Here is a 26,041-nt window from a genome sequence, read left to right on the forward strand (position 1 = left end):
TACTGGTAGCTCTTAATAACTACAATTGGGACCAGAATTTCCTTTGCTAAGGAAATTAATTGTTAAGTGTGTCACGCCTGATTTTACAGCTTAACACAGTTGTTAAGTGAATCACTTCGGTTGTTAAAGTCAGTCACTTCAGTTGTTAAGTGAATCACTGCGGTCATTAAGCAAATCTGGCTTGCCTCACTAACATTGTCAGAAGCAGCCTGGGAAGAGGACCCAGATTGTTGGGGGCAATAAAAAAGTTGACTTTGTATATAATATACAAATGGATGAAGACTATTGCTTGACACATTGTAAGCTGCCCTGAGTCTTCGGAGAAGGGCGGGATATAAATGCAAATTAAAAAGAAAAAAAAGATTGCAGATGGCAATCAAGTGAATGTTGCAGATATTGTAAATACATGCAGGTTGCCAAGCACCCAAATTTTGATCAAATGACCATTGGGATCCTGCAGAGGTCATAAGCGCGAGGACGGGTCGCAAGTCCTTTTTTTCAGAGCCATTGCAACTTTGAACAGTTGCTAAATGAATGGTTGTAAGTTGAAGACTAACTAGTGGCAGGCAAGACTCCTAATGTTAAACTATGGTCATTAGTAAATTTGTGACCTATTCTTCCCCCAGAATTGAGGATAAAAAGGATCATAGCGTATTAAAAAAAATAACTCACAAAGCCCTTCAAATTTGATGGGCTGTTTATACAGGTTCTTATGGCCTCAATGGAGGTTAAAATTTCTTTTGTTAAGTGAGACATTTGTTCAGTGAGTTTTTGCCCCCTTTTATGACTTTTCTTACCTCGGTTATTAAATCAGTCATCGCCGTTGTTAAGTTAGTAACACGGTTGTTAAGTGAATCTGGCTTCCCCATTGACTTTGCAAAAGTCAGAAGGTTGCAAAAGCGGATCACCTGACCCCAGGACACTACAGCCATTATAAATATGAGTCAGTTGCCAAGCATCTGAATTTTGATCGTGTGACCACCGGGATGCTGCAGCGATCGTCAGTGTGAAAAATGCTCCTAAGTCACTTTTTTCAATGCTCTTGTAACTTCAAACGGTCACTAAACAAACTATTGTAAGTCGAGGACTACCTGTACAGGATTGTATGCCTTTATCATACAGAAACAGATAATACAATCCTGTTTTCTTGAGCGTTAATACATCAATCTACGTTATAATTCCTTCATAAATGTGATGGATTCTTTGCAAGGGGCCAGTCTATAAGAGCTGTCAATCAATGGAATAGGTTACTATACGGAGTGCTTTTCTTTCACTGGAAGTTTTCCATCTAAGAGGCTGGATCCCACAATGTGTTGGGAATGACATCAGTGCAGTGTTTGTCAAGCATGACCACTTTAAGATGGATGAACTTCAACTTCAATGAGGCGCAGTGGTGCAGTGGTTAATCTGCAGTATTGCAGGCTAATTTTGCTGTCTGCCGGCTGCCTACAATTTGGCAGTTCAAATCTCACCAGGCTCAAAGGTTGACTCAGCCTTTCATCCTTCCGAGGTGGGTAAAATGAGGACCCAAAATTGTTGGAGGCAAGATGCTCACTTCATAAACTGGCCTTTTAGTAGAGAGGCCTTTAAAAGCAGTGTAAAGTAGTAGATAAGTCTAAGTGCTATTGCTATTCCCAAAATTGAACGGCTGGTTGCAGAATTCTGGGAGTTGAAGTCTACTCATTTTTAAAGTGGCCAAGTTGAAGAACAACTGGTGTTGTGGGCCCTGCAATATTCAGAAGGTTGGCCTTAATGACTCCTTCCAGCTCCATCCTATGACGATAAGCCCTACCCTTCTGGCCAGTGCTGAGGTTGACTCCCTGTTCTTCTCACCCGAAGCAATTCATGGAGATTGAGCCAGAGATGTTGGCCATGGAGACCATCGTTCCAGTCTACTTTGCCAAGGAAGACGATGAGCTCCTCTCCATCTATGAGCAGACCCAGGCCGCTTCGGCATCGCAAGGCTCGGCTTCGGCTGCCGAAGGTCAGTATTTTGTGAAGTTCGGTTGGCCTTCCCAGGATCCCCTTCCCCCACCCCCACCCCCCTGGCGTGGACATCTCCGAAAGTTGTAGACTGGTGACCTTTTAGCTCGGGGCTATCCTGAGACGAAAATTAAAAATAAACATTTTTTAATAATTAAAAAATAATACATGAGTTAAAAAGAAAAACCAAAATCAGATAAACCCAAAAGGCAGACTGACTGGACCACTAGGTCTTTTTCTGCCGTATTTTTTTTCCCCTATGTTTCTGTCCTTTTTAAAAAGATTGAATGGGCTTCTTTTTGATTTGCATGGAATACAGGTAGTCCTTGACTTATGACCGGTTGTGTTGTGTCTGCGCCCCCCCGAGCTGGGCCTCCTGCCAGAAAGTGACTTGGAAAGTGAGGGGGAGGGGCCGTCAGGACTTAGCTCGGGAGCACCGGCTTCCCTGGCTCAGCTCCAGGAGCCAGAAGCAGGCCAGGTGGAGGAGATAACGAGGCCTCCTCCCCTGATTCTTCTCCCCCCCCAGGCCACGCCTCTAGACCCAGTTGATGGCAATCAGGCCTGGCTGGACCCTAGGTTTTGTAGGCAGGAGAGGCGGGAACAACAGAAGCAGGGGTGGGCAGGCCTAGGAAGTGCTGAGTCATGGAGCCACACCCCACAGGATATAAAGGCAGCAAGAGCTGCTGTGCCTCTTCGTAGCAGGCAAATTAACTGCTAACCGAGACCTGAAGTACTGTTCGTTCCTGGGTGACTCATCGGCGTCAAGGGAGATAACAGAGACACTTGGCCGATGCTCGCTAGTTTGCTGCCAGAGCTGATAGTGCCGGCTAATTAAGCCATCGCTCGGACGGAGACGAAGGGGGACAGAGCAGGTTGCTTAATGACTTTTCAAAATTACAACAGACCTCACCAGAGCTACTTAAAACCCAGATTCTAAGTTCCAACAACCAGCCACCACCCTTTGCAATCACACGATTGCATTTGACATAATCGGCAACCAGCCTACATTCGCTGCCGTTTGCAGTGTCCCGGTTTATCCAGGTTTTTTTTTTTGCCACAAATTGGCATTCGTTTCCAATTTCTGGTGGGAAAAAACGCCCACAATGGACAATGGACTTAATGGCTATGATGATTCGCTTAGTGACCACCACAAAAAACTTGTAAACCGGGCAAGGTCATGAGGTGAGCCACTTAAAGGACCGGCATGACTTTTGAACATAATTCTGGGCTCCACAACAGTCATAAGTCAAGGACTATCTGCAGGAGCTCAGAGGTGAAGCATTTGCAATGCATATAGAAGCTCTTGCATGCACATGGCAGTTCTGAAGTTCTGAGTCAGGTGACTCTTTGTGCGTGTGGCCACAATTCTACACTAAGTAGAAGCAAATTCATTAGCTGTCCGTCTGCTTAATTGTTTTAATATTTTCTTGCTTGTTTCCATACAGCGTTAGGAATTGTAACTCATCCTTTTGATACTGGATTCTGTTGCACTGATTATTTGTCACTGATTGTTCCCTGGACACTTTTATTGTACGTCCACGCGATATTGTTTATTATTAAATTTATATGCCCCCAGCTCACTATGGAGGAAATCTGAGCAATGTAACTGTACTTTATGTATATTAGCCACATAATACATTATGTAGTTAATGAACAGGATATGTACTTTGACAGAAAAATAGCACATTAAATCAGCAAAAAAAAATTATTTCATTTTGTCACAACAGTATACACAAACATTGTCATAAATAAAACAACATATCATGAAGAAATTATATATATATGTAAGTAAAAAAGTATGCATCAGCTATATTAATTTGATATAATGAAGGGAACAATAGGACAGGAATGGTAGGCACTTTTGTGCTCTTATGCATGCCCCTTATAGTCCTTTTAGGAATGGGGTGAGGTCAATTGTAGACAGTTTTTGTTTGAAGGTTTTGGGATTTTGAGTAGAGACTACACCAGATGCAAGTACATTTGTCAGATTGCTTTTGTGTTTTATATAATTATTTTTAAAAAAGAAACCAGGTACTCTAGATGGCGTAGAGCAGTGTTTTTCAAATTTGGCAATTTTAAAACGTGTAGACTTCAAGTCTCAGAATTCCCCAGCCAGCGTTTGTGGACTTCAACTCCCAGGATTCCATTAGAGGATGCTGGCTGGGGAATTCTGGGAGTGGAAGTCCACAAATGCTAATTGGGAAATACTAGAAGTTGAAGTCCATATATTTTAGGGTTGCCAGAATCCAAAAAAACATGGGAGTAGACTTCAAATGTCTTATCTACTTATTGTATGGGAGACAGTTTGAAATTTTGCTGATAGTGTAGCTTCTTTCTGACCTCTTTCCTGTGCAGTCTCAAAGCTAACCCAGTGGGCTCATGTACAGGATAGATTGATGTGCTTAATCTTTTAATTGGCTGTGAACATTGAAGGGGACAAGACTGGAGATGTTACTAGCTTCATTAATTGCTATATTGCCTTTGTACTGAATTTTCCAAGGAAACTCTATAAGCTGCTGAGAGGCTAATTAGGGTTTCAGATGACGGACAAATACAGGCAGTCCTCGACTTACGACAGTTTGTTTAGTGACCGTTTGAAGTTACAACGGCACTGAAAAAAGTGACTTACGACCATTTTTCACACTTATGACCCCACGGTCGCGTGATTTACATTCCGGTGCTTGACAACGGGCTCACATTTATCAGGATTTCAGTATTCCAGACTCAGGGGTTCCCCTTTTGCGACCTTCCGACAAGCAAAGTCAGTGTGGAAAGCCTGTTACTCATTTAACAACTGCAGTGATTCGCTTAACAAATGTGGCGACAAAAGTCACAAAATGGAGCAAAAACTCACTTCAGGACATGAATTTTGCTCTCAGTTGTGGTGGCAAGTTGAGGACTACCTGTATTGTAAATAAATGTTGCTGGAGGTTGGCAGAGCAGCTACAAAATACATGTGATTCAGGATGCCAGATTTCCTGGCATGGGCCAGGCCCACTCTTGGCATCCAATAGATCGCTAAATACACCCTTTGCCTTCGCTTGATTGTTTGAATCAAGCGGTGATTATTTTAATGTCAAACGGTTCTAGGGGTAATCAAAACACCGATTTGCTCTCTGTATCGCCAATCACTGATTAGTTTCAGGCTGAGTTAACAGACAAGTCATTAACCCTAAAGGCCCAGAAGAGGTTTTTGTATTCTGATGCTTGCCTTTCTTTGGCATAATCTTTTTTTTTTTATTGAAAAAGTTTTACAAGAGTTTTTTCCCCATACATCCCATCCTCCCCACAACCCTAACCCTTCCCCTCCCTCCTCCCTCCTTCCCACAACCCCTCTCCCCCCCCCAGACTTCCCAGAGCAAATACAGAGTATCTCATCTAACAATCATAAACTAAAATATGTTAATTAACATAAACTCCCATCCCTCTTCTTGAACCTCAACTCCCCTTTTCCATAAAAAAGGAAGAAAAAGGAAAATATTAATACTAATACAATTACCTTCCATTCATTTAAAAGCTATTTAGTATTTTATTATTTCAATCTCCATTTTATATATATATCTTTCAAAAATAATCTTTCAAATATGGTGATAATTCTACCTTCTCATCTAAGTCCATTAAATTTAAAGTCCAATCTTCTGTAATAAACAATATCCCATCTTCCAATGTTGTAATATCAAAAATTATTCCTCAGTGTACCTTATAATCCATCATATTTATATCTCCATCATACTTAATAATAAACATCATCTTTCCTTATAGAACTTAACATTTACTTCATATTCTTCCCATATTCCCCATACCATAATCTTTGGCATAATCTTGAGTGCAGGTAGTCCTTGAGTTATGACCCACAATTGAGCCCAACATTTCTGTTGCTAAGTGAAACATTCGGTAAGTGAGTTTGTCCCATTTTATGACTTTTCTTGCCATATTTGTTTTTGTTTTTGTTTTAATTTTTTTATTACTTTTTTCCAACAAACAAAAAAGAAAATACATTATTACACCCTTGTGCTATACATAAAAAAAAAGGAAGATTTGGGTCTTCGGATATGTCCTCATGATTGCCAAAATCCCCGTTCTCGAGGTACAGTTATCGAAGCGTCCAATTTTCCAAGCTCATAGTCCACGAATGGTTTCCAAGTCTTCCAGAAAATATCTTCTTTATACACACCACTTCTAACTTTAATATCACATGTCATTTTATCATTTAAGGCTAATTTCCACATTTCAGAATTCCACTCTTCTATTCTAAAAATCACATCTAATTTCCAATATTATACCTATTATTCTAGCTATTCTACCTATTATAATCATAATTCTAATCAATTCTTTTTCATATTTTGTTAATTCTATTTCCTTAATTACCAACAATAATATAGTTTCCACTTTCAATATTATTGCTTTCTCCATCATTTCAAATATCATTTTCTCCAATTGTTGCCAAAACTTTTTAACCTTATCACATTTATACCACATATGTTCATAAGTCCCCAATTCCATCTCACATCTCCAACATTTTTTACTAATTTTTTTATCCATTTGTGACAATCTTACTGGAGTCAAATACCATTTCCAAACAACTTTATAATTATGCTCTTTAATCCTTATAGATAAAGTTCTCATAATTCTACTATTCCAATTCACATTCCAATCTGACTCTGGTATTTCAATATTAAGATCTTTTTCCCAATTTGTCCTCATCACTCTTTGTAATTTTTCATCAGAATTTATAATCTTATAAACCCTACTAACGAGTCCCTTTAGCCCAATTTCATCTTTCATAATCCGAGATACTAAATATTCAAATTCAGTTTCACATCTATTTATCGAATAGTTTTCCCTTAATTTTTTTGTCCATTTTTCTATCTGTATTTTTTCAAACCAACTTAACCCTAATTTTTCAATAATTTCTTTATTCCTCCTTTCGTTTTCCATAACTTTTATCCAATCTCTAATAATTTCTATATTTTCCTCTTTAATCACTTCATTACGTTTTATATTATTTTTAATTGGCCAATTTCCAATTGTCTCCCCCAAAAAGATTATGTCCGGAATTAAAGTTTTAACAAATTTGTTCCACATTTTACTTAATCCCTTTAACCAATAACTTCTAATTACACATTTTGAATTTGCTTTATCTAAAAACCACCTTGATCCAAATTCCAATTTAAAGTCCAATCTTCTGTAATAAACAATATCCCATCTTCCAATGTTGTAATATCAAAAATTATTCCTCAGTGTACCTTATAATCCATCATATTTATATCTCCATCATACTTAATAATAAACATCATCTTTCCTGATATGAATTTAACATTTACCTCATATTCTTCCCCATATTCCCCATACCATAATCTTTGGCATAATCTTGAGTGCAGGTAGTCCTTGAGTTATGACCCACAATTGAGCCCAACATTTCTGTTGCTAAGTGAAACATTCGGTAAGTGAGTTTGTCCCATTTTATGACTTTTTCTTGCCACATTTGTTAAGTGAATCGCTGCAGTTGTTAAATTAGTAACACAGTTGTTCAGTGAATCTGAGTTCCCCATTGACTTTGCCTGTCAGAAGGTCCCCAAAAAGTGATCACATGACCCCGGGACATTGTAACCGTCGTAAATGTGAATCAGTTGTCAAGCATCCGAATGCAAATCACATGATCATGGGGATGCTGCAACAGTCATAAGTGTGAAAAATGATCGTAAGTCACTTTTTTCAGCACCGTTCTAACTTCAAACAGGTCACAAAGTGAACTGTTATAAATCGAGGACGACTGTACCCATTGCTGGATTGTCAGTGCAGGTGGTCCTCGACTTACAAGCACAACTGAGCTCCAGCTTTCTGTTGCTAAGCGAGATGGTTGTTCAGTGAGTGGTGTCCCATTCTATGACCTTCCTTGCCACAGTTGTTAAGTGGATGACTGCAGTTGTTAAGTTAGTAACACGGCTGTTAAGAGAATCTGGTTTCCGTATTGACATTGGTTGTCAAAAGATCACCAAAGGACCCTGCAGCCGTCATAAATACATGCCAGTTGCCAAGGCTCCAAGTTTCGATTTCATGACTATGGGGATGCTGGAAAGGTCATAACTGTGAGAAATGGTCCTAAGTCACTTTTTTCGGTACCGTTGTAACTTTGAACGGTCACTAAATGAATGACATGGTTGTCACCTTTCGGACAAACATGACCTGGATGACTTGAGAACATCTACAGACTTTTAGCTATACAATTTGGGATGAACACCCTTTGAATGGTGTGATAGTAGGAATTGATTTCCAGAGGGGGAAAAAAATGGCAGACTACAGAAACCAGGAGCAGCACTCAGGTGACCCTGAAGACACAGATAAACCTCCAAGTAGCCTCAACAACTCTCTAAAACAGGGGTAGTCAATCTTTTTATACCCACTGCCCACTTTTGTATCTCTGTTAGTAGTAAACTTTTCTAACCGCCCACCGGTTCCACGGTAATGCGCGTGTATCATCGTCTGTGCACGCCTCTCGCACATCGTGGTTGGGTTTGGGGGGGGTGCCGGCTACAGCTCTGCTTGTCTGTTACAGCTGGGTGGTGGTGGTGGAGATGCGCGAGCTATTCTGGGACGAGGCTCTTTTGTTTGCAGTCGCACTATAGCGCCATTTAGTTTCACTTAGGTATCTTATGCGCAGGTGATACAAATAGTATATTTTCAGAAATTTAAATTGTCACAGGGAATTTTATGAAAACCTAACAAAAATGTTTTTAAATAATGATATGGAAATTTTTTAAAAAGTCAATTAAATTTTTTAAAAAAGAAAAGTGCTTCAGTATCGGACAAAACCCCTACCGCCCACCATGAAAGCTGGAACGCCCACTAGTGGGCGGTAGGGACCAGGTTGACTACCCCTGGTCTATAGGATGCAAATGTCCAGCTGACTGTAAGGAATATAAATCCTTTCACTATCTTTTCAGAGCTGAAGAAGCTTCTTGGATGAGAAGCGAAATGTCTTCGAAAAAAAAAGTCCAGTTGCCTCCTGCAAAAGCACCTTTGGGCCAAAAACTACCAGCACCTGTATTAACTCCTGTCTCAAACCCTGTTTTTCCTTCCTAGTCCTTTTGCGCACCGCAACGGCCAACGGCTTCCAGATGGTGACCAGTGGAGCTCAGAGTAAAGCCGTCAACGATTGGCTCATCACAAGTATAGAAGTGAGTTTGGAGTATTTTTTTACACAGTATTTTTTTTTCCTAGGTTGTGGTCCTGCCTGTGATTTGCAAACCCAGGATCTTCCGCTCTTGGACCCTGCTCAGCTTCTTCGATATCATTCAAAAACATGTCAGTGCTGAGCTCATGTTTTCCCAGGGCCCTTGAGTTTTAAGGAGGAACTGGAAGGAAGGGGTTTGGTTTCCAGGGAGGGGAACCAAAGCGGCAGGGGACAAGGGTTAGAGCCTTCCGTGGGAGGGGCTGGCTTTCTTTGAGCACCCTTGCCTGGTTGAGCTGTCGAAGTGGAGGTCACAGCTAAGGATTTTATTAGGGAAGATAATACGAGACGTGTGGGGAGGGTTCTTTTTAAAAAAAAAAAAAGTTTTACCAGGTGTTTTTTTTAAATCCCACCTTTATTACTTTTGTAAATAAGTCAACATGGTGAACATACTCAATATTCCTTCCTCGTTGTGTTTTATTTTATTTTACTTTATTTAATGTTTTGTTTTATTATTTTATTTGTAATACTTATATTTATTTAACATACTGGGTTTATCTAAGATCATCCAACCAGCTTTCACGCCTAAGGCGGGACTAGAATTCATTCTCTCCTGCTGATTGGCCCACAATCACCCAGCCGGCTTTCACACCTAAGGCGGGACTAGAACTTCCAGACTCCTGGTGATTGGCCCAAGGTCACCCAGGTGGCTTTCATGCCTAAGGCGGGACTAGAATTCATTCTCTCCTGGTGATTGGTCCACAATCACCCAGGCGGCTTTCACACCTAAGGCGGGACTAGAACTTCCAGACTCCTGGTGATTGGCTGAAAGTGACCAAGCAGACTTCCATGCCTAAGGTAGGATTAGAACTCACTGTCTCCTGGTGCTTGGCACAGAGTCACCCAGCTTGCTTTCATGCCTAAGGTAGACCATACTAAGGGCAGGAATCGGGAAAGGGAGCCAGTGTTGGATGTTAAACACACACATCCCCTTTTCAGCAGGTTTAAAGCCCTTTATATGTTACAGATGTCAATCTTTTAAAGAGGAAATGTATCTTGTGATGATTTTGCAGCAGCTCTTATTTTACCTCTTTCCTTGCAAGGGGCGGCTGACAGGCCTGGGAGGAGAAGACCTGCCTACCATTGTACTAGTTGCTCATTATGACTCCTTTGGAGTTGCACCGGTAAGGACTTGCTGTCTGTTTTGGCATTTTCATTCTGACGCAGCTTGGCTCACTGATTTGAGCTACCTATATGTTTGTAATAAGTGCTGATTACATTTGCTGCAGGCATGTGTGCTGTATGTGAATGGTAAACCTTCCATTTAAAAAGCTTCGTTGTGCAGATTTTGGATGCAACAGCTCAGATTTTGATCGTAGCCTCTTGAGCTTTAGCATTCATGTAAAATACTGTCCGTCATTTTAAATATAATTAAAATAGGTTAAAAAAATTAGGATAGAGTAGGATTCTTTATTGGCCAGGTCTGATTGGACACACAAGGAATTTGTCTCAGGTGCATAAGCTCTCAGTGTACATACAAACCACAAAGTGATAGGTCAGAGATAAGTGTGATAAATAAATAAAAGTGATAAATCACAGTTAAAATCATTAATCGTAAGATGCAAACGAGTGATAAATCGTAAGATACCAATAGGAGAAGGTAGTAGGGAAATGAAAAGATGAAAAGAAGAAGAAGAAGAATAGCAATACAGCCCTACTACATGGGTAAATATCCTTGGGCATAAGGCAGTGCTGTGGGAATTAGGTGTTCAACCGAGTGATGGCACAAGCGAGAAAACACTCTTTTGTGTCTAGTTGTTTTGACACGCAGTGCCCTATAGCGGCGTCCTGAGGGCAGGAGCTGAAACAGGTTATGTTGAGGATGTGACGGGTCTGTAGATACTGTAGATATCAGCCCTCTCTCTGGTTCGTGCCATACAGGTAGTCCTCGACTTACAACCGGAAGTTGTAAATGCTCCAACACTGGACGTTTTTAAGAAGACTTTGGATAGCCATTTGTCTGAAGTGGTGTAGGGTTTCCTGCCTAAGCAGGAGGCTGGACTAGAAGACCTCCAAGGTGCTTTCTGACTCTGTTATTCTAAGAATAGAATGGAATGGAATATAGAATATAATTAGATAGAAAAGAGAAAAAACAGAATAGAAACAGAAGGGACCTTGGAGATCTTCTAGTCCAACCCTCTGCTCAGGCAGGAAACTCTATCCCATTTCAGACAAATGGTTGTCCAATCTTGTCTTAAAAACTTCCAGAAATGTTGGACTCCATTGTAGTCATAAGTCAAGGACTACCTATATAGAATAGAATAGAATTTTTTTTTTATTGGCCAAGTGTGATTGGACACACAAGGAATTTGTCTTGGTGCATATGCTCTCAGTGTACATAAAAGAAAAGATACGTTCATCAAGGTACAACATTTACAACACAATTGATGATCAATATATCAATATAAATCATAAGGATTGCCAGCAACAAGTGATAGTCATACAGTCATAAGTGGAAAGAGATTGGTGATGGGAACTATCTGCTGGATAGTCAGTAGAAGGCAGGCTGGTTGCAGTGGGTTTTTTCTCCCTACGTTTTTTCTAATTGAAAAATGTCAAGAATTTTTTCTATTTCTTGAACTATCCGTTCAAGTCTGTAGCTGCCCTGTTCAGTTGCTGTGGCAAACCAGGCAGTCGTTGAGGTCCAAAGGGACAAGGCTCCCATCATTCCTCTGTAGAACTGGATCGGCAGATCCTTGGGCGCTCCGAGCTTTTCTTTTCTTTTCTTTTTTATTAAAAAAGTTTTATTTTAACATTCATATCCAATAACATATTTAGTGTACAGTCATATACAATTAATTGAACCTACCCAGTCACCACCCCCTTCCTTTAACTCTTCTCCCTTCTCTACCTTCTTCTACTTTCCACAACCATCCTCCCCTTCTCTTATCTACATCCTCTCCTCCTCCTCCTCCTCCTTCTTCTCCTTCTTCTCCTTCCCCTCCTCCTTCTCCTTCTCCTCCTCCTCCTTTTTCTCCTCCCCCTCCTTCTTCTCCTTCCTTCCTTCCTTCCCATCATTCTGAAATGGTGGCCAGGCAGCTCCGACCTTACATTAATTATACATCTTCAATCATCCTTGTACATTAACCCTCAATCCATTTTCTACCCTCATCCCCCCCTCCCCCTCCCCTTCCCCTCTCCCCAGACTTCCCAGAACCGAATACAGGGTATAAAATTAACAATCAAAAATTAAAATATAACACAAATCATAATCCATAGTCACTCTTTAAAACCTTAACTCCCCTTCCAGAAACAAAGAAAATACATTTCTTCCAATACATCATATATCAGACCATTCCACTCCTAGAGTTCTCAGAGACTTCCGATTGAGTTGGTATTTGTTCTTCAATAAAGTACATAGTTTTTAATATCCAACCTTCATCAATCAATGCCAAAACAACGATCCATCTTCCAATATTCACCAGGAATTCTTCTGTAATGTCTTTCTTCCCTAAGCAGTCTCTCAAGAAGAGTTCATATTTCCAGCTTAATTTCTTAAATTTTACTGTCCAATCTCCAAAGGTAAAGGAGCTTTTCTGAGTTGAGCTTCCTTGCTGAGGAAACAGCTCACGTGGATGATGATTTTATCCATTCAGCCCTTGTCCGACTCTTGGCGATTCTGTGGGCCAGACCCCTCTCCACATCTTCCGATCTTGCACCTGCTTATTTGAGTTTTTCCGTGCTCCAGCTAGTGTCAGCTTCGATGGCACCCAGCTGCCGTGATCTTTGGTGGGCTGGTTTCCTTTTACTGCTGACTCTTCCAAGCATAACTACTGTATTTTTTGGAGTATAAGATGCACCAAGATTTTGAAGAAGTAAACAAGGGGAAAAAAGTTTTTGCCCTCCCCGGCCCCCGGGAACACTCTGCAGGCTTCTCAAACCCTCTGTGTGCCCCGTTTTTGCAAAAAAAAAAAAAAATGGGCCTGTTTTTGGCAAAAACGGGACGCACAGGGCGGGGTTTCGGGAGGCAAAAATGGCCGTATTCGGTGTATAAGAGTCACCAACATTTCCTCCAGTGGTGAAATCCAATTTTTTTTTTACTACCGGTTCTGTGGGCGTGGCTTGGTGGGTGTGGTATGGCTTGGTGGGCGTGGCAGGGGAAGGATACTGCAAAATCCCCATTCCCTCCCCACACCTGGGGGAAGGATATTGTAAAATCTCCATTCCCACCCCACTCTGGGGCCAGCCAGAGGTGGTATTTGCCGGTTCTCCGAACTACTCAAAACTTCCGCTACTGGTTCTCCAGAACCTGCTGGAGTTCACCCCTGATTTCCACCCTCTTTTGGGAGGGGGGAAGTGCGTCTTATACTCCGAAAAGTGCGGTACTTTCTCCAGTGATTATTACCCCCCGCATGACATGGCCAGAATATGTGAGATGTGGTTTTGTGATTTTTGCCTTCCAGAGTCATGTCTGGTATTATGTGATCCAGTACTTGCTTGCTGGTCACGTTTGCTGTTCAACTCACATTATATGCATGTCTACCAATGAAGGAGAATATTTGTAGCTCAGGGATGAAATGAGGGGTCCTTGCTTGTTTTCCTGCAGGCGTTTCATTACCCAAACTAGGTAACATCATCAGTGCTAGAAGGGGGTGTGATTTGTGGAGAGGAGGAGGAGGAGGAGGGGGAGGAAAATAACGACTATAGGGTCCTTGATGCTCTCTGAGTTTGCTTGTTTTCTTGAAGACATTTCATTACCCTGACTAGGTAACATCATCAGTGTCAGCCTCCGCTTTAATTTAGTGTATTTCTCCTACTAGATTACCTGACTATTTTATTACCTTGTTAAAAGTTTGCTCTACTGATTGTCTTACATGCTTTATGGAGAAGGGGGGGAGGTTTTCACTGTTCCCAGTCGGCTGACATTGTATGTGGGGGAGAGGGGAAATGCCATTTTCAAAACCAGAGGTTTGAATTGTGTTGGCGCGTGAATGTAACGGCAGCTGCTGATTCCACATTCCATTCAGAAGATTGACAGAGGGAGAATATCGGAAGTGAAACTACACGTGGCTGAGGAGAAAGAAGACATTGGACTATTACTGTATGACCTCTAGTAGGGGGAGGGTTCAGGAGAGAATATGACTCTGGGGTTTTGATTTACTTCCAGTTCCAGCTTTGCTTCCACCGCATCCAGACTTGTATGATATAAATTACCAAATTCTTCAACATGATGAAGTTGGGTTTTTATTTTCTCAAACACTGATCTGGGGCAGGCTGACAATCAGTGCTAGAAGAGGATGAGATTTGTGGGAAGGGGCAGGAGGAGGAAGGGAGGGAGGGAGAGAAAGAAAAGAAAGAAAGAAAGAGAGAGAGAAAAAGACAGACAGATAGACTGTGGGATCCTTGATGCTCTCTAAGCTTGCTTGTTTTCTTGTTGACGTTTCATTACCCTAACTAGGTAACATCATCAGTGCTAGAAGGAGGGGAGATTTGTGGGGAGGAGGAGGAAGAAGAGGAGGAGGAGGATGCTACCTCTGGCGGCTCAGCAGATTAAGTCTGTCTGTTGTTAACACAGCTGCTTGCAATTACTGCAGGTTCTAGTCCCACCAGGCCCAAGGTTGACTCAGCCTTCCATCCTTTATAAGGTAGGTAAAATGAGGACCCAGATTGTTGGGGGCAATAAAAGTTGACTTTGTATATAATACACAAATGGATGAAGACTATTGCTTAACACAGTGTAAGCTGCCCTGAGTCTTCGGAGAAGGGCGGGATATAAATGCAAATAAAAAAAAAATTAGGGTAGTGAAATATCTGCAAGAAAACAACCGAGCTCAGAGGACACCAAGGACTCCTTCCTTTGCCTGTATAAAATCTGATAAATTTAATGAGGATTCTGATTGAATCAGCACCCCTTTCTCCAGAAATCATCTAGGAAGGATTTACAGGGAGTCCTCGACTGTCGACCAAAATTGAGTCCAACATTTCTGTTGCTAAGTGAGACATTTATTAACTTGAGTTTTGTACCATTTTACGACCTTTCTTGCCACAGTTGTTAAGTGAACCGCTGCAGGTGTTTAAGTTAGCAACCCGGTTGTTAAGTGAATCTGGCTTCCCCCTTTGACTTTGCTTGTCGGAAAGCTGCAAAAGGGGATCACGTGACTCCAGGACACTGCAACTGTCATAAATACGAGTCAGTTGCCAAGCTGAATTTTAATCACCTGACCGTGGGGATGCTGAAATGGTCGTAAGTGTGAAAAGGGTTCCTAAGCCACTCTTTTCAGCGCAGTTACACTAAAGGCACTGTTGTAAGTTGAGGACTACCTGTACTTTAATTTGGTCTCCCTGGTTCAGGGGTTTGCAAACTTGGCTCTTTTAAGACTTGTGGACTTCAACTCCCGGAGCTGGCTGAGGAACTCTGGGAGTTGAAGTCCACAAGTCTTAAAAGAGCCAAGTTTGCAGTAGTTTAATCCAGAACATGAGATGGATCTCAAGCTTAGGGGAAGTTACTGCACCACTTTCTTCTTTACAAGGCGGTCGCTGACTTGATTTTGCAACGGTTCAGTGAACGCCACAGCCATTGAGCAAATACAGCAGTGGTTAAATGAATGCCATGGTCATTAAATGAACCAGCAGTTCAGTAGGGATGCGGTTTTGCTGAAAACTAGACATAACTGTTGGCTTTTGGCCAAAATCGTCACAAAGTCACTCAGAGTCACCTTATTGGGGATAGATAAATTTAATGTTGAGCACCCAAAATTTGGTCATGTGACTCTGGGGAGGGCAAGACTGTCAGAACTTTGACAGTCTTGCCCTGTTCAGTAGCCTCCAGGTAAGTCTGTTGAACGGTCGCTAAGCAACCGGTCATAAGTCGAGGACTACCTGCACTCCGGGGGGTTTTTCCTCCCCCCATTTCTATTTTTCAGACTCTCAGAAGTGCCTCCCCTCTTTCCTCTCCCCAGTGATTAAAAATGGAGGCCTTCTGAAGAGAGGGCGGCAAAATTTACGACCCTGTGGACTTCCAACTCTCACAATCCCTGAACTGACTCAGAGATTCTGGGTGTCGAAGTCCACAGTTGTAAAGCTGCCCACGCCTGGCCTTTTTATTTATTTATTTATTTATTTATTCATATTTTTATACCGCCCTTCTCCGAAGACTCAGGGCGGTGTACAGCCAATAAAACGGCAAAAATTCCAACAAATTTAAAATACAATATCAAATTTAAAAAACTGATTCAATCGCTCTAACTTAAAATATTAGCTAAAATTTATCAAAACTAAAACCTTGGTAAAAACCCTATTAAAACCCACTAAAACCCCCATACTAAAATCAATCAGGCCAGCCCCGCTTGGTGAAAAAAGAAAGTCTTGAGCTCGCGCTTATAGGTCCGGAGATTAGGGAGGAGACGGAGTCCCACCGGCAGCTCATTCCATAAAGCCGGGGCCCCCACAGAGAACGCCCTTCCCCTGGGGGCCACCAGCCGACATTGACTAGCCGACGGCACCCTAAGAAGACCCTCCCTGTGGGCGCGCACTGGACGTATGGGAGGTAACTGTCGGCAGCAGGCGGTCCCGTAAATATCTCAGTCCAATGCCATGGAGCGCTTTAAAGGTGATAACCAATACCTTAAAGCGCACCCGGAAGACCACTGGCAACCAATGCAGCCTGCGCAGGAGAGGTGTTACATGGGAGCTACGAGGAGCTCTCTCAATCCTCCGCGCGGCCGCATTCTGCACCAGTTGGAGCCTCCGGATGCTCCTCAAGGGGAGCCCCATGTAGAGAGCATTGCAGTAATCCAGATGGGAAGTGACGAGGGCATGAGTGACTGTGCATAACGCGTCCCGGTCCAGGAAAGGGCGCAATTGGCGAATCAGGCGAACCTGATGAAAAGCTCCCCTGGCGACGGCTGTCAAATAGTCTTCTAAAGACAGCCATGCATCCAGGAAAACGCCTAAATTGCGCACCGATTCCCTGGGGGCTAACGATTTGCCCCCCACAGTCAGCGATGGAGTAAGCTGACTGTGCTGGGACGCCGGCATCCACAGCCAATTCCGTCTTGGATAGGTTGAGTCGGAGCCTGTTCGTCCCCATCCAGACCCGAACGGCCTCAAGACACCGAGTCATCACATCGACGGCTTCGTTGGGATGGTTCGGGGTGGAGATGTACAATTGAGTGTCGTCAGCATACAGCTGACAGCTCACCCCGAAACCACGGATGATCTCTCCCAGCGGCTTCATATAGATGTTGAACAAGAGGGGCGAGAGAATCGACCCCTGCGGCACCCCACAAGTGAGTTGCCTAAGGGTCGATCTCTTTTGGAACGGAACCATCCCTAAATCCAAGGCTGAATCCTTGGATTCCTCCGTCCCCTTGAACTCTGGGGGACCTAAACAAGGGAACGGGAGGGAGGAGTATTAGAGCGTTTGGCAGAGCATTCAGGATGATTTGCAGCACAGGGGTCCGTGCAGAGTGGAAAATATGTTCTGTTTCTAATCTTAAACAAACTGTTTATCCCCTGAATGTTCTGCCAAACTCCTGCAATCTGGCCGTAAAAGAACCAGAAGTGTTTTATTCGGTCTGGGTTTGGGAACGAGGTTGGTGCGGCTTGTGTGTGTCTTGCACTGCTCCTCTGCATGACCCCTGTGCTTCTGTGCCCACCCCCATGTACCATTGCTAAGGAAATTCCTACCCATCTTTTTTTTTTTAATTTGAATTTATATCCCGCCCTTCTCCGAAGACTCAGGGCGGCTTACACTGTGTTAAGCAATAGTCTTCATCCATTTGTATATTATGTACAAAGTCAACTTTTATTGCCCCCAACAATCTGGGTCCTCATTTTACCTACCTTATAAAGGATGGAAGGCTGAGTCAACCTTGGGCCTGGTGGGACTAGAACTTGCAGTAATTGCAAGCAGCTGTGTTAATAACAGACAGACTTAGTCTGCTGAGCCATCTTGTTTCTTTCCTGCTTTTATTTCTCCATCCCAGTCAAGATTCAGCCTGGGGAGCCCTGATTTGGGTTTTTTTTTTCCTTCCATGGACACAAATGACATGATAGCAGTGTTCCAATATCTCAGGGGTTGCCCCAAAGAAGAGGGAGTCAAGCTATTCTCCAAAGCACCTGAGGGTAGAACAAGAAGCAATGGGTGGAAACTAATCAAGGAGAGAAGCAACCTAGAACTAAGGAGAAATTTCCTGGCAGTTAGAACAATTAATCAGTGGAACAACTTGCCTCCAGAAGTTGTAAATGCTCCAACACTGGATATTTTTAAGAAAATGTTGGAGAACCATTTGTCTGAAGTGGTTTAGGGTTTCCTGCCTAAGCAGGGGTTGGACTAGAAGACCTCCAAGGTCCCTTCCAACTCTGTTATTCTATTCTAAATATCCAGAAGGATTCCCTGGGCTTTATTCACACCTGGACACCATCCCTCTCCCCGAAAACCAGCCCTGCATAGTTTGTGTACAGGACATTTTGGACATCCCAGCGTGATGCTTCGTTCTGTTTAGGATTTCCAATTTGTATGCCAATACACATAGTCCTCAACGTACGATCACAACTGAGGCCAAAGTTTATGTGGCTAAGCGAGACAGTCGTTAAGTGAATTATGCCCCATTTTACGACTTTCCTTGCCATGTATGTTAAATGGATCGCTGTAGTTGTTAAGTTAGTAACATGGTTATTAAGTGAATCTGGCTTCCCCATTGACTTTGCTTGTCCAAAGGTCGCAAAAGGGGATCATGTGACCCCGGGACACTGCAACGGTCATAAATGTGAGACAGTTGTCAAGCGTCTGAATGTAAATCCCGGGGAACTAGCACTGATGATGTTACCTAGTTAGGGTAATGAAACGTCTGCAAGAAAACAAGCAAGCTCAGAGAGCATCAAGGACCCCACAGTCGATCTGTCTGTCTTTTTCTCTTTCTTCCTTTCTTTCCTTTCTTTCTCTCCCTCCCTCCCTTCCTCCTCCTCCCCCTTCCCACAAATCTCCCCTCCTTCTAGCACTGATGATGTTACCTAGTTAGGATAATGAAACGTCTGCAAGAAAACAAGCAAGCTCAGAGAGCATCAAGGACCCCACGTTGTTGTTGTTGTTGTTCTTCTCCTTCTCTTTCTCCTTCTTCTCCTCCTCCTCCTCCTCCTCCTTCTTCTTCTTCTCCTCCTTCTCCTCCTCCTCCTTCTTCTTCTCCTCCTTCTCCTCCTCCTCCTCCTTCTCCTTCTTCTTCTTCTCCTTCTCCTCCTTCTTCTCCTTCTCCTTCTTCTCCTTCTCCTCCTTCTCCTCCTCCTCCTCCTCCTCCTTCTCCTCCTCCTCCTCCTCCTCCTTCTTCTCCTTCTTCTCCTTCTCCTCCTCCTCCTTCTTCTTCTTCTCCTCCTTCTCCTCCTCCTCCTTCTTCTCCTCCTTCTCCTCCTCCTCCTTCTTCTTCTCCTCCTTCTCCTTCTTCTCCTTCTCCTCCTCCTTCTCCTCCTCCTCCTCCTTCTTCTCCTCCTTCTCCTTCTTCTCCTTCTCCTTCTTCTCCTTCTCCTCCTCCTCCTCCTTCTTCTTCTCCTCCCCCTCCTTCTTCTCCTCCTCCTCCTCCTTCTTCTCCTCCTCCTTCTTCTCCTTCTCTCCTTCTCCTCCTCCTCCTTCTTCTCCTCCTCCTTCTTCTCCTTCTTCCTCCTCCTCCTTCTCCTTCTTCTCCTTCTCCTCCTCCTTCTTCTCCTCCTTCTTCTCCTTCTTCTCCTTCTCCTTCTTCTCCTCCTCCTCCTCCTCCTTCTTCTTCTCCTCCTTCTCCTTCTTCTCCTTCTCCTCCTCCTCCTCCTCCTCCTCCTTCTTCTCCTCCTTCTCCTCCTCCTCCTCCTCCTCCTCCTTCTCCTCCTTCTCCTCCTCCTCCTTCTTCTCCTTCTCCTCCTCCCTCTCCTCCTCCTCCTCACCCTCCCTTCTTCCTTGCCCCCCATCGTCCCCCTCCCCACAAATCTCACCCTCTTCGAGCACCGATGATTTTACCTAGCTGGGTCATGAAACCTAGCTGCAAGAAAACAACCAAGCTCAGAGAGCACCCAGGACCCCACATTTCAACCCTGAGCTCCAGATATTCTCCTTTATCGGTACTGCTCTTCAGTTCCCAAATCTCCCTGCTCACCCTTGGCTAAAGGCCTTCTTTTACCTTCCAGTGGCTGTCCCACGGGGCGGACTCCAACGGCAGTGGGGTCGCGGTACTCTTAGAACTCGCCAGGTTGTTCTCCCGGCTCTACACCTACAAGAGGACCCACGCCGCGTAAGAAGGGGATCGGCTTTGGGGTAGGGAAACCCTGCATGAGGCAAGGTGGTGGATGCGCATTTTCCAATAGAAGTGTACCCCATTGCCTCGCTCTCTTCTCTGCGCAGGTACAACTTGCTATTCTTTGCATCCGGAGGTGGCAAGTTTAACTATCAGGGGACGAAGAGGTGGCTGGAAGACAACCTGGATCACACAGGTGCGAATGGAGATTATTGCATTCTTTGACGTACTTGGGATTTATGGAGAAAGAGCTGGCCCAGGAAAAGGGCTGTTGGATAGAAGCCCGGAATCCTGCTTTAACTTGGCCTCTTACAGCTATTTATGAGCCTGATGACATTCCTTGCTTTTCGTTTTTCAATTATTTCTTCCTTTAATTCAGCGGTTCTCAACCTGTGGGTCGCGACCCTGTTGGGGGTCGAATGACGATTTGCCAGGGGTCGCCTAAGACCATCGGAAATATGTGAAATATACTTGCGAGTCGAAGAATCACACTCCAATGGTTGACTCCATATGCCAGTTGCAGGCTCTTCAAATCGCTGGCCGAATTCGGCTTCAGGCGCGATGAATTAAAAAAGAGAGAAATTTTTGCTCTGATGTCTCCCTCTCAAGCCAGCTGCAATCACTCCCAATCGCTAGCCTAATCTGGCTTCAGGCGCCATAAACTTAATAGGGGAGGAGTCTCCGCTTTAATGCCTCCTTCCTCAAGGCAATCGCAAGCAGTTCAGATCGCTAGCCAATATGGCTTCAGGCACGATAAATTCAAAACGAAAATAATTTTACGGTTGGGGTCGCCACATCGTGGGGAATTGTATTAAAGGGGTCGCAGCACTATAAAGGTTGAGAACCACTGCTTTAATTCGATTTTTATGTCTGCCCATCTCGTCAGGGTGGCTGACGATAGGTTAAAGCACCCTGTCAGATGAGAACCCGAAACAAAACAATATAGAAAGCGAATTCAGATAATCCTCAACTTCATGGCCACCACGGAGCCCAGCATTTCCTTAAGCTAAGGAAATGTTGTTAAGGGAGTTTGGCCCCTATTTTACGATCTTTTCTGCTGCAGTCGTTAAGTGAATCAGTCATTCAGCGAATCTGGGTTTCCCCCATTGGCTTTGTCAGAAGCCCGCTGGGAAGGTTGCAGATGGTGATCGCATGACCTCAGGATAGTGCCACTGCCATTAGCATATGTCAGTTGCCAAGCAAATTTTGATCCCATGACCGGATTTTGAACCTGGTGTGAAAAAGTGCGAAAAACGGTCATAAGTCACATTTTTCAGTGCTGTTGTAACTTTCAATAGTCGCTAAACAAATTGTAAGCTGAAGACAACCTGTAGTGACCTTTTGGGAGGCCCTGTTCACTGTCAATTAGACCCTGTTGACCTCCTGTCTGGACTACTGCAATATATTTTACCTGGGCCTGCCCTTGAAGTCCATTCGGAAGCTTTAAGTACAGGTCCCACTCTTGGACTTACCAACAGTTTGTTTAGTGACCGTTCAAAGTTAAAACGGAAAAAGTGGCTTATGACCGTTTCTAACACCTACAACCACTGCAGCATCCCTATGGTCACGAGATCAAAATTAGGCTCTTGGCAACTGACTCATATTTATGACGGTTACAGTATCCCAAAGTTACACGATCCCCCTTTGCAACCTTCCAACCAGCAAAGTCAAGGGGGAAACCAGATTCCCTTAACCGTGTTACTAAGTTGACAACTGCAGCGATTCACTTAACAGCTGTGGCAAGAAAGGTCATAGGTAAAGGTAAAGGTTCCCCTCACACATATGTGCTAGTTGTTCCCGACTCTAAGGGGTGGTGCTCATCTCTGTTTCAAAGCCGAAGAGCCAGCGCTGTCCGAAGACGTCTCCGTGGTCATGTGGCCGGCATAACTCAACGCCAAAGGCACACAGAACGCTGTTCCCTTCCCATCAAAGGTGGTCCCTATTTTTCTACTTGCATTTTTTACATGCTTTCGAACTGCTAGATTGGCAGAAGCTGGGACAAGTAACAGGAGCTCACCCTGTTACACAGCACTAGGGATTCAAACCGCTGAACTGCCAACCTTTCGATCAACAAGCTCAGTGTCTTAGCCACTAAGCCACCGCGTCCCTAAGAAAGGTCATAACGTGGGTCAAAATTCATTTAACAAATGTCTTGCTTTAGCCACATAAATTTTGGGCTCAGTTGTGGTCATAAGTCGAGGATTACCTGTACAGAATGCGGAAGCACGGGTCGTAAAATGGTGCCAGTGATCTGGCCCAGGTAACACCATGATCTGTGTCTTTGGAGTTTCTCCATCATCCAAGATTATGGTTGTTGCAAAGGTGCTTTTTTCCAAGAGGCAATTGGGCTTTCTTTGTTTTTCCTTGAAGACGTTTCACTTCTCATCCAGGAAGCATCTTCAGCTCTTCTTTTCCTTGAATGAGAAGCGAAACGTCATCAAAGAAAAGTGAGTCTTTGGTAAGGCTACACTTGGAATCCTTCATCCAGTTTTGGTCGCCACAATGTAAAAAAGATGTGGAGACTCCGGAAAGAGTGCAGAGAAGAGCAACAAAGATGATTAGGGGACTGGAGGCTAAAACATATGAAGATCGGTTGCAGGAACTGGGTATGTCTAGATTGATAAAAAGAAGGACTAGGGGAGACATGATAGCCGTGTTCCAATATCTCAGGGTGGCTGACGATAGGTTAAAGCACCCTGTCAGATGAGAACCCAAAACAAAACAATATAGAAAGCGAATTCAGATAATCCTCAACTTCATGGCCACCACGGAGCCCAGCATTTCCCTGGCTAAGAAAATGTTGTTAAGGGAGTTTGGCCCCCATTTTACGATCTTTTCTGCTGCAGTCGTTAAGTGAATCAGTCATTTAGCGAATCTGGGTTTCCCCATTGGCTTTGTCAGAAGCCCGCTGGGAAGGGGTTGCAGATGGTGATCGCATGACCTCAGGATAGTGCCACTGCCATTAGCATATGTCAGTTGCCAAGCAAATTTTGATCCCATGACCGGATTTTGAACCTGGTCTGAAAAAGTGCGAAAAGCAGTCATAAGTCACATTTTTCAGTGCTGTTGTAACTTTGAATAGTTGCTAAACAAATTGTAAGCTGAAGACAACCTGTAGTGACCTTTTGGGAGGCCCTGTTCACTGTCAATTAGACCCTGTTGACCTCCTGTCTGGACTACTGCAATATATTTTACCTGGGCCTGTCCTTGAAGTCCATTCGGAAGCTTTAAGTACAGGTCCCACTCTTGGACTTACCAACAGTTTGTTTAGTGACCGTTCAAAGTTAAAACGGAAAAAGTGGCTTATGACCGTTTCTAACACCTACAACCACTGCAGCATCCCTATGGTCACGAGATCAAAATTAGGCTCTTGGCAACTGACTCATATTTATGACGGTTACAGTATCCCAAAGTTACACGATCCCCCTTTGCAACCTTCCAACCAGCAAAGTCAAGGGGGAAACCAGATTCCCTTAACCGTGTTACTAAGTTGACAACTGCAGCGATTCACTTAACAGCTGTGGCAAGAAAGGTCATAGGTAAAGGTAAAGGTTCCCCTCACACATATGTGCTAGTTGTTCCCGACTCTAAGGGGTGGTGCTCATCTCTGTTTCAAAGCCGAAGAGCCAGTGCTGTCCGAAGACGTCTCCGTGGTCATGTGGCCGGCATGACTCAACGCCAAAGGCGCACAGAACGCTGTTCCCTTCCCACCAAAGGTGGTCCCTATTTTTCTACTTGCATTTTTTACATGCTTTCGAACAGCTAGATTGGCAGAAGCTGGGACAAGTAACAGGAGCTCACCCTGTTACACAGCACTAGGGATTCAAACCGCTGAACTGCCAACCTTTCGATCAACAAGCTCAGTGTCTTAGCCACTAAGCCACTAAGAAAGGTCATAATGTGGGTCAAAATTCATTTAACAAATGTCTTGTTTTAGCCACATAAATTTTGGGCTCAGTTGTGGTCATAAGTCGAGGATTACCTGTACAGAATGCGGAAGCACGGGTCGTAAAATGGTGCCAGTGATCTGGCCCAGGTAACACCATGATCTGTATCTTTGGAGTTTCTCCATCATCCAAGATTATGGTTGTTGCAAAGGTGCTTTTTTCCAAGAGGCAATTGGGCTTTCTTTGTTTTTCCTTGAAGACGTTTCACTTCTCATCCAGGAAGCATCTTCAGCTCTTCTTTTCCTTGAATGAGAAGCGAAACGTCATCAAAGAAAAGTGAGTCTTTGGTAAGGCTACACTTGGAATCCTTCATCCAGTTTTGGTCGCCACGATGTAAAAAAGATGTGGAGACTCCGGAAAGAGTGCAGAGAAGAGCAACAAAGATGATTAGGGGACTGGAGGCTAAAACATATGAAGATCGGTTGCAGGAACTGGGTATGTCTAGATTGATAAAAAGAAGGACTAGGGGAGACATGATAGCCGTGTTCCAATATCTCAGGGGTGCCCCAAAGAAGAGGGAGTCAAGATATTCTCCAAAGCTCCTGAGGGTAGAACAAGAAGCAACGGGTGGAAACCAATCAAGGAAAGAAGCAACTTAGAACTAAGGAGAAATTTCCTGACAGAACAATTAATCAGTGGAACAACTTGCCTCCAAAAGTTGTGAATGCTCCAAAACTGAAAGCTTCTAAGAAGAGATTGGCTGAAGCGGTGCAGGGTCTCCTGCCCAAGCAGGGGGTTGGACTAGAAGACCTCCAAGGTTCCTTCCAACTCTGTTACTCTATTCCAGGGATAGTCAACCTTTTTATACCTACCGCCCACTTTTGTATCTCTGTTAGTAGTAAAATTTTCTAACCACCCACCAGTTCAGGGGGAGATGCGTGAGCTCTTCTGGGACAAGGCTCTTTTGTTTGCGGTCGCACGATAGTGCCATTTAGTTTCACTTACATAACGTGAGTTATGCGCGGGCGATACAAATAGTATATTTTCAGAAATTTAAATTGTCATGGGGAATTTTATGAAAACCTCATGAAAATGTTTTTAAGTAATGCTATGGAAAATTTTTAAAAAGTCAATTAAATTAAAAAAAAAAGGAAAGTGCTTCAGTATCAGACAAAACCCTACCGCCCACCATGAAAGCTGAAACGCCCACTAGTGGGTGGTAGGGACCAGGTTGACTACCACTGCTCTATTCTATGCTAAAAACCAGATTGCGTCTCGGGGAAAAAAACCGAGCACCTTTGGGACAAACACCATCCGTGAGCTGCATGAGCCAGTGGGTTTCTGGGTGCAATTCAAGGTGCCGATTGTCACTTTTTGAAGTGTTTTAAACCTTTCGTGGCCCTGTTGTTCCTACCTGTTCATCCGGTTAGACAGGCCGGGGCATTACTTCTGTTCTTATCGATTTTTAAGGAATGCAGGTTGATAGGGCTGGGATATGGATCCTTCCTACTGTAAAAACTCACTTTCTGGAACATTCTTCCTGCTGGTCTCGATCCTGCAGGCGTTTCGTAAGACCTGAACGACCTGCTACTGTGCCCAGACTTGTGGCCCCAAAGTGTGAGCGAGGCCTATTTCTTGGTGGTGTTACAGATAACAGGTAGTCTTTGTCTTACAACCACGCAATTGCGCCCAAAATTTCTGTGGCTAAGTCAGGGGTCTCCAACCTTGGCAAGTTTAAGACTTGT

General features: G+C 43.7%; 1 protein-coding gene across 4 annotated transcripts in view; it reads left to right on the plus strand.

Moving 5' to 3' along the window:
• NCLN (nicalin) overlaps positions 1-26,041 on the plus strand; it is a 57,327-nt gene that overhangs the window by 10,998 nt on the left and 20,288 nt on the right. For all 4 annotated transcript variants that reach the window (XM_058163567.1, XM_058163569.1, XM_058163565.1 and 1 more), the window contains exons 3-7: positions 1,840-1,984; positions 9,067-9,161; positions 10,258-10,338; positions 20,303-20,406; positions 20,517-20,605. In XM_058163567.1, coding sequence (XP_058019550.1) covers positions 1,840-1,984; positions 9,067-9,161; positions 10,258-10,338; positions 20,303-20,406; positions 20,517-20,605 — 514 coding nt within the window. The remainder of the gene's footprint in view (positions 1-1,839; positions 1,985-9,066; positions 9,162-10,257; positions 10,339-20,302; positions 20,407-20,516; positions 20,606-26,041) is intronic.

The sequence above is a fragment of the Ahaetulla prasina genome, chromosome 1 (genome assembly GCF_028640845.1).
Source record: "Ahaetulla prasina isolate Xishuangbanna chromosome 1, ASM2864084v1, whole genome shotgun sequence".
NCBI lineage: Eukaryota > Metazoa > Chordata > Lepidosauria > Squamata > Colubridae > Ahaetulla > Ahaetulla prasina.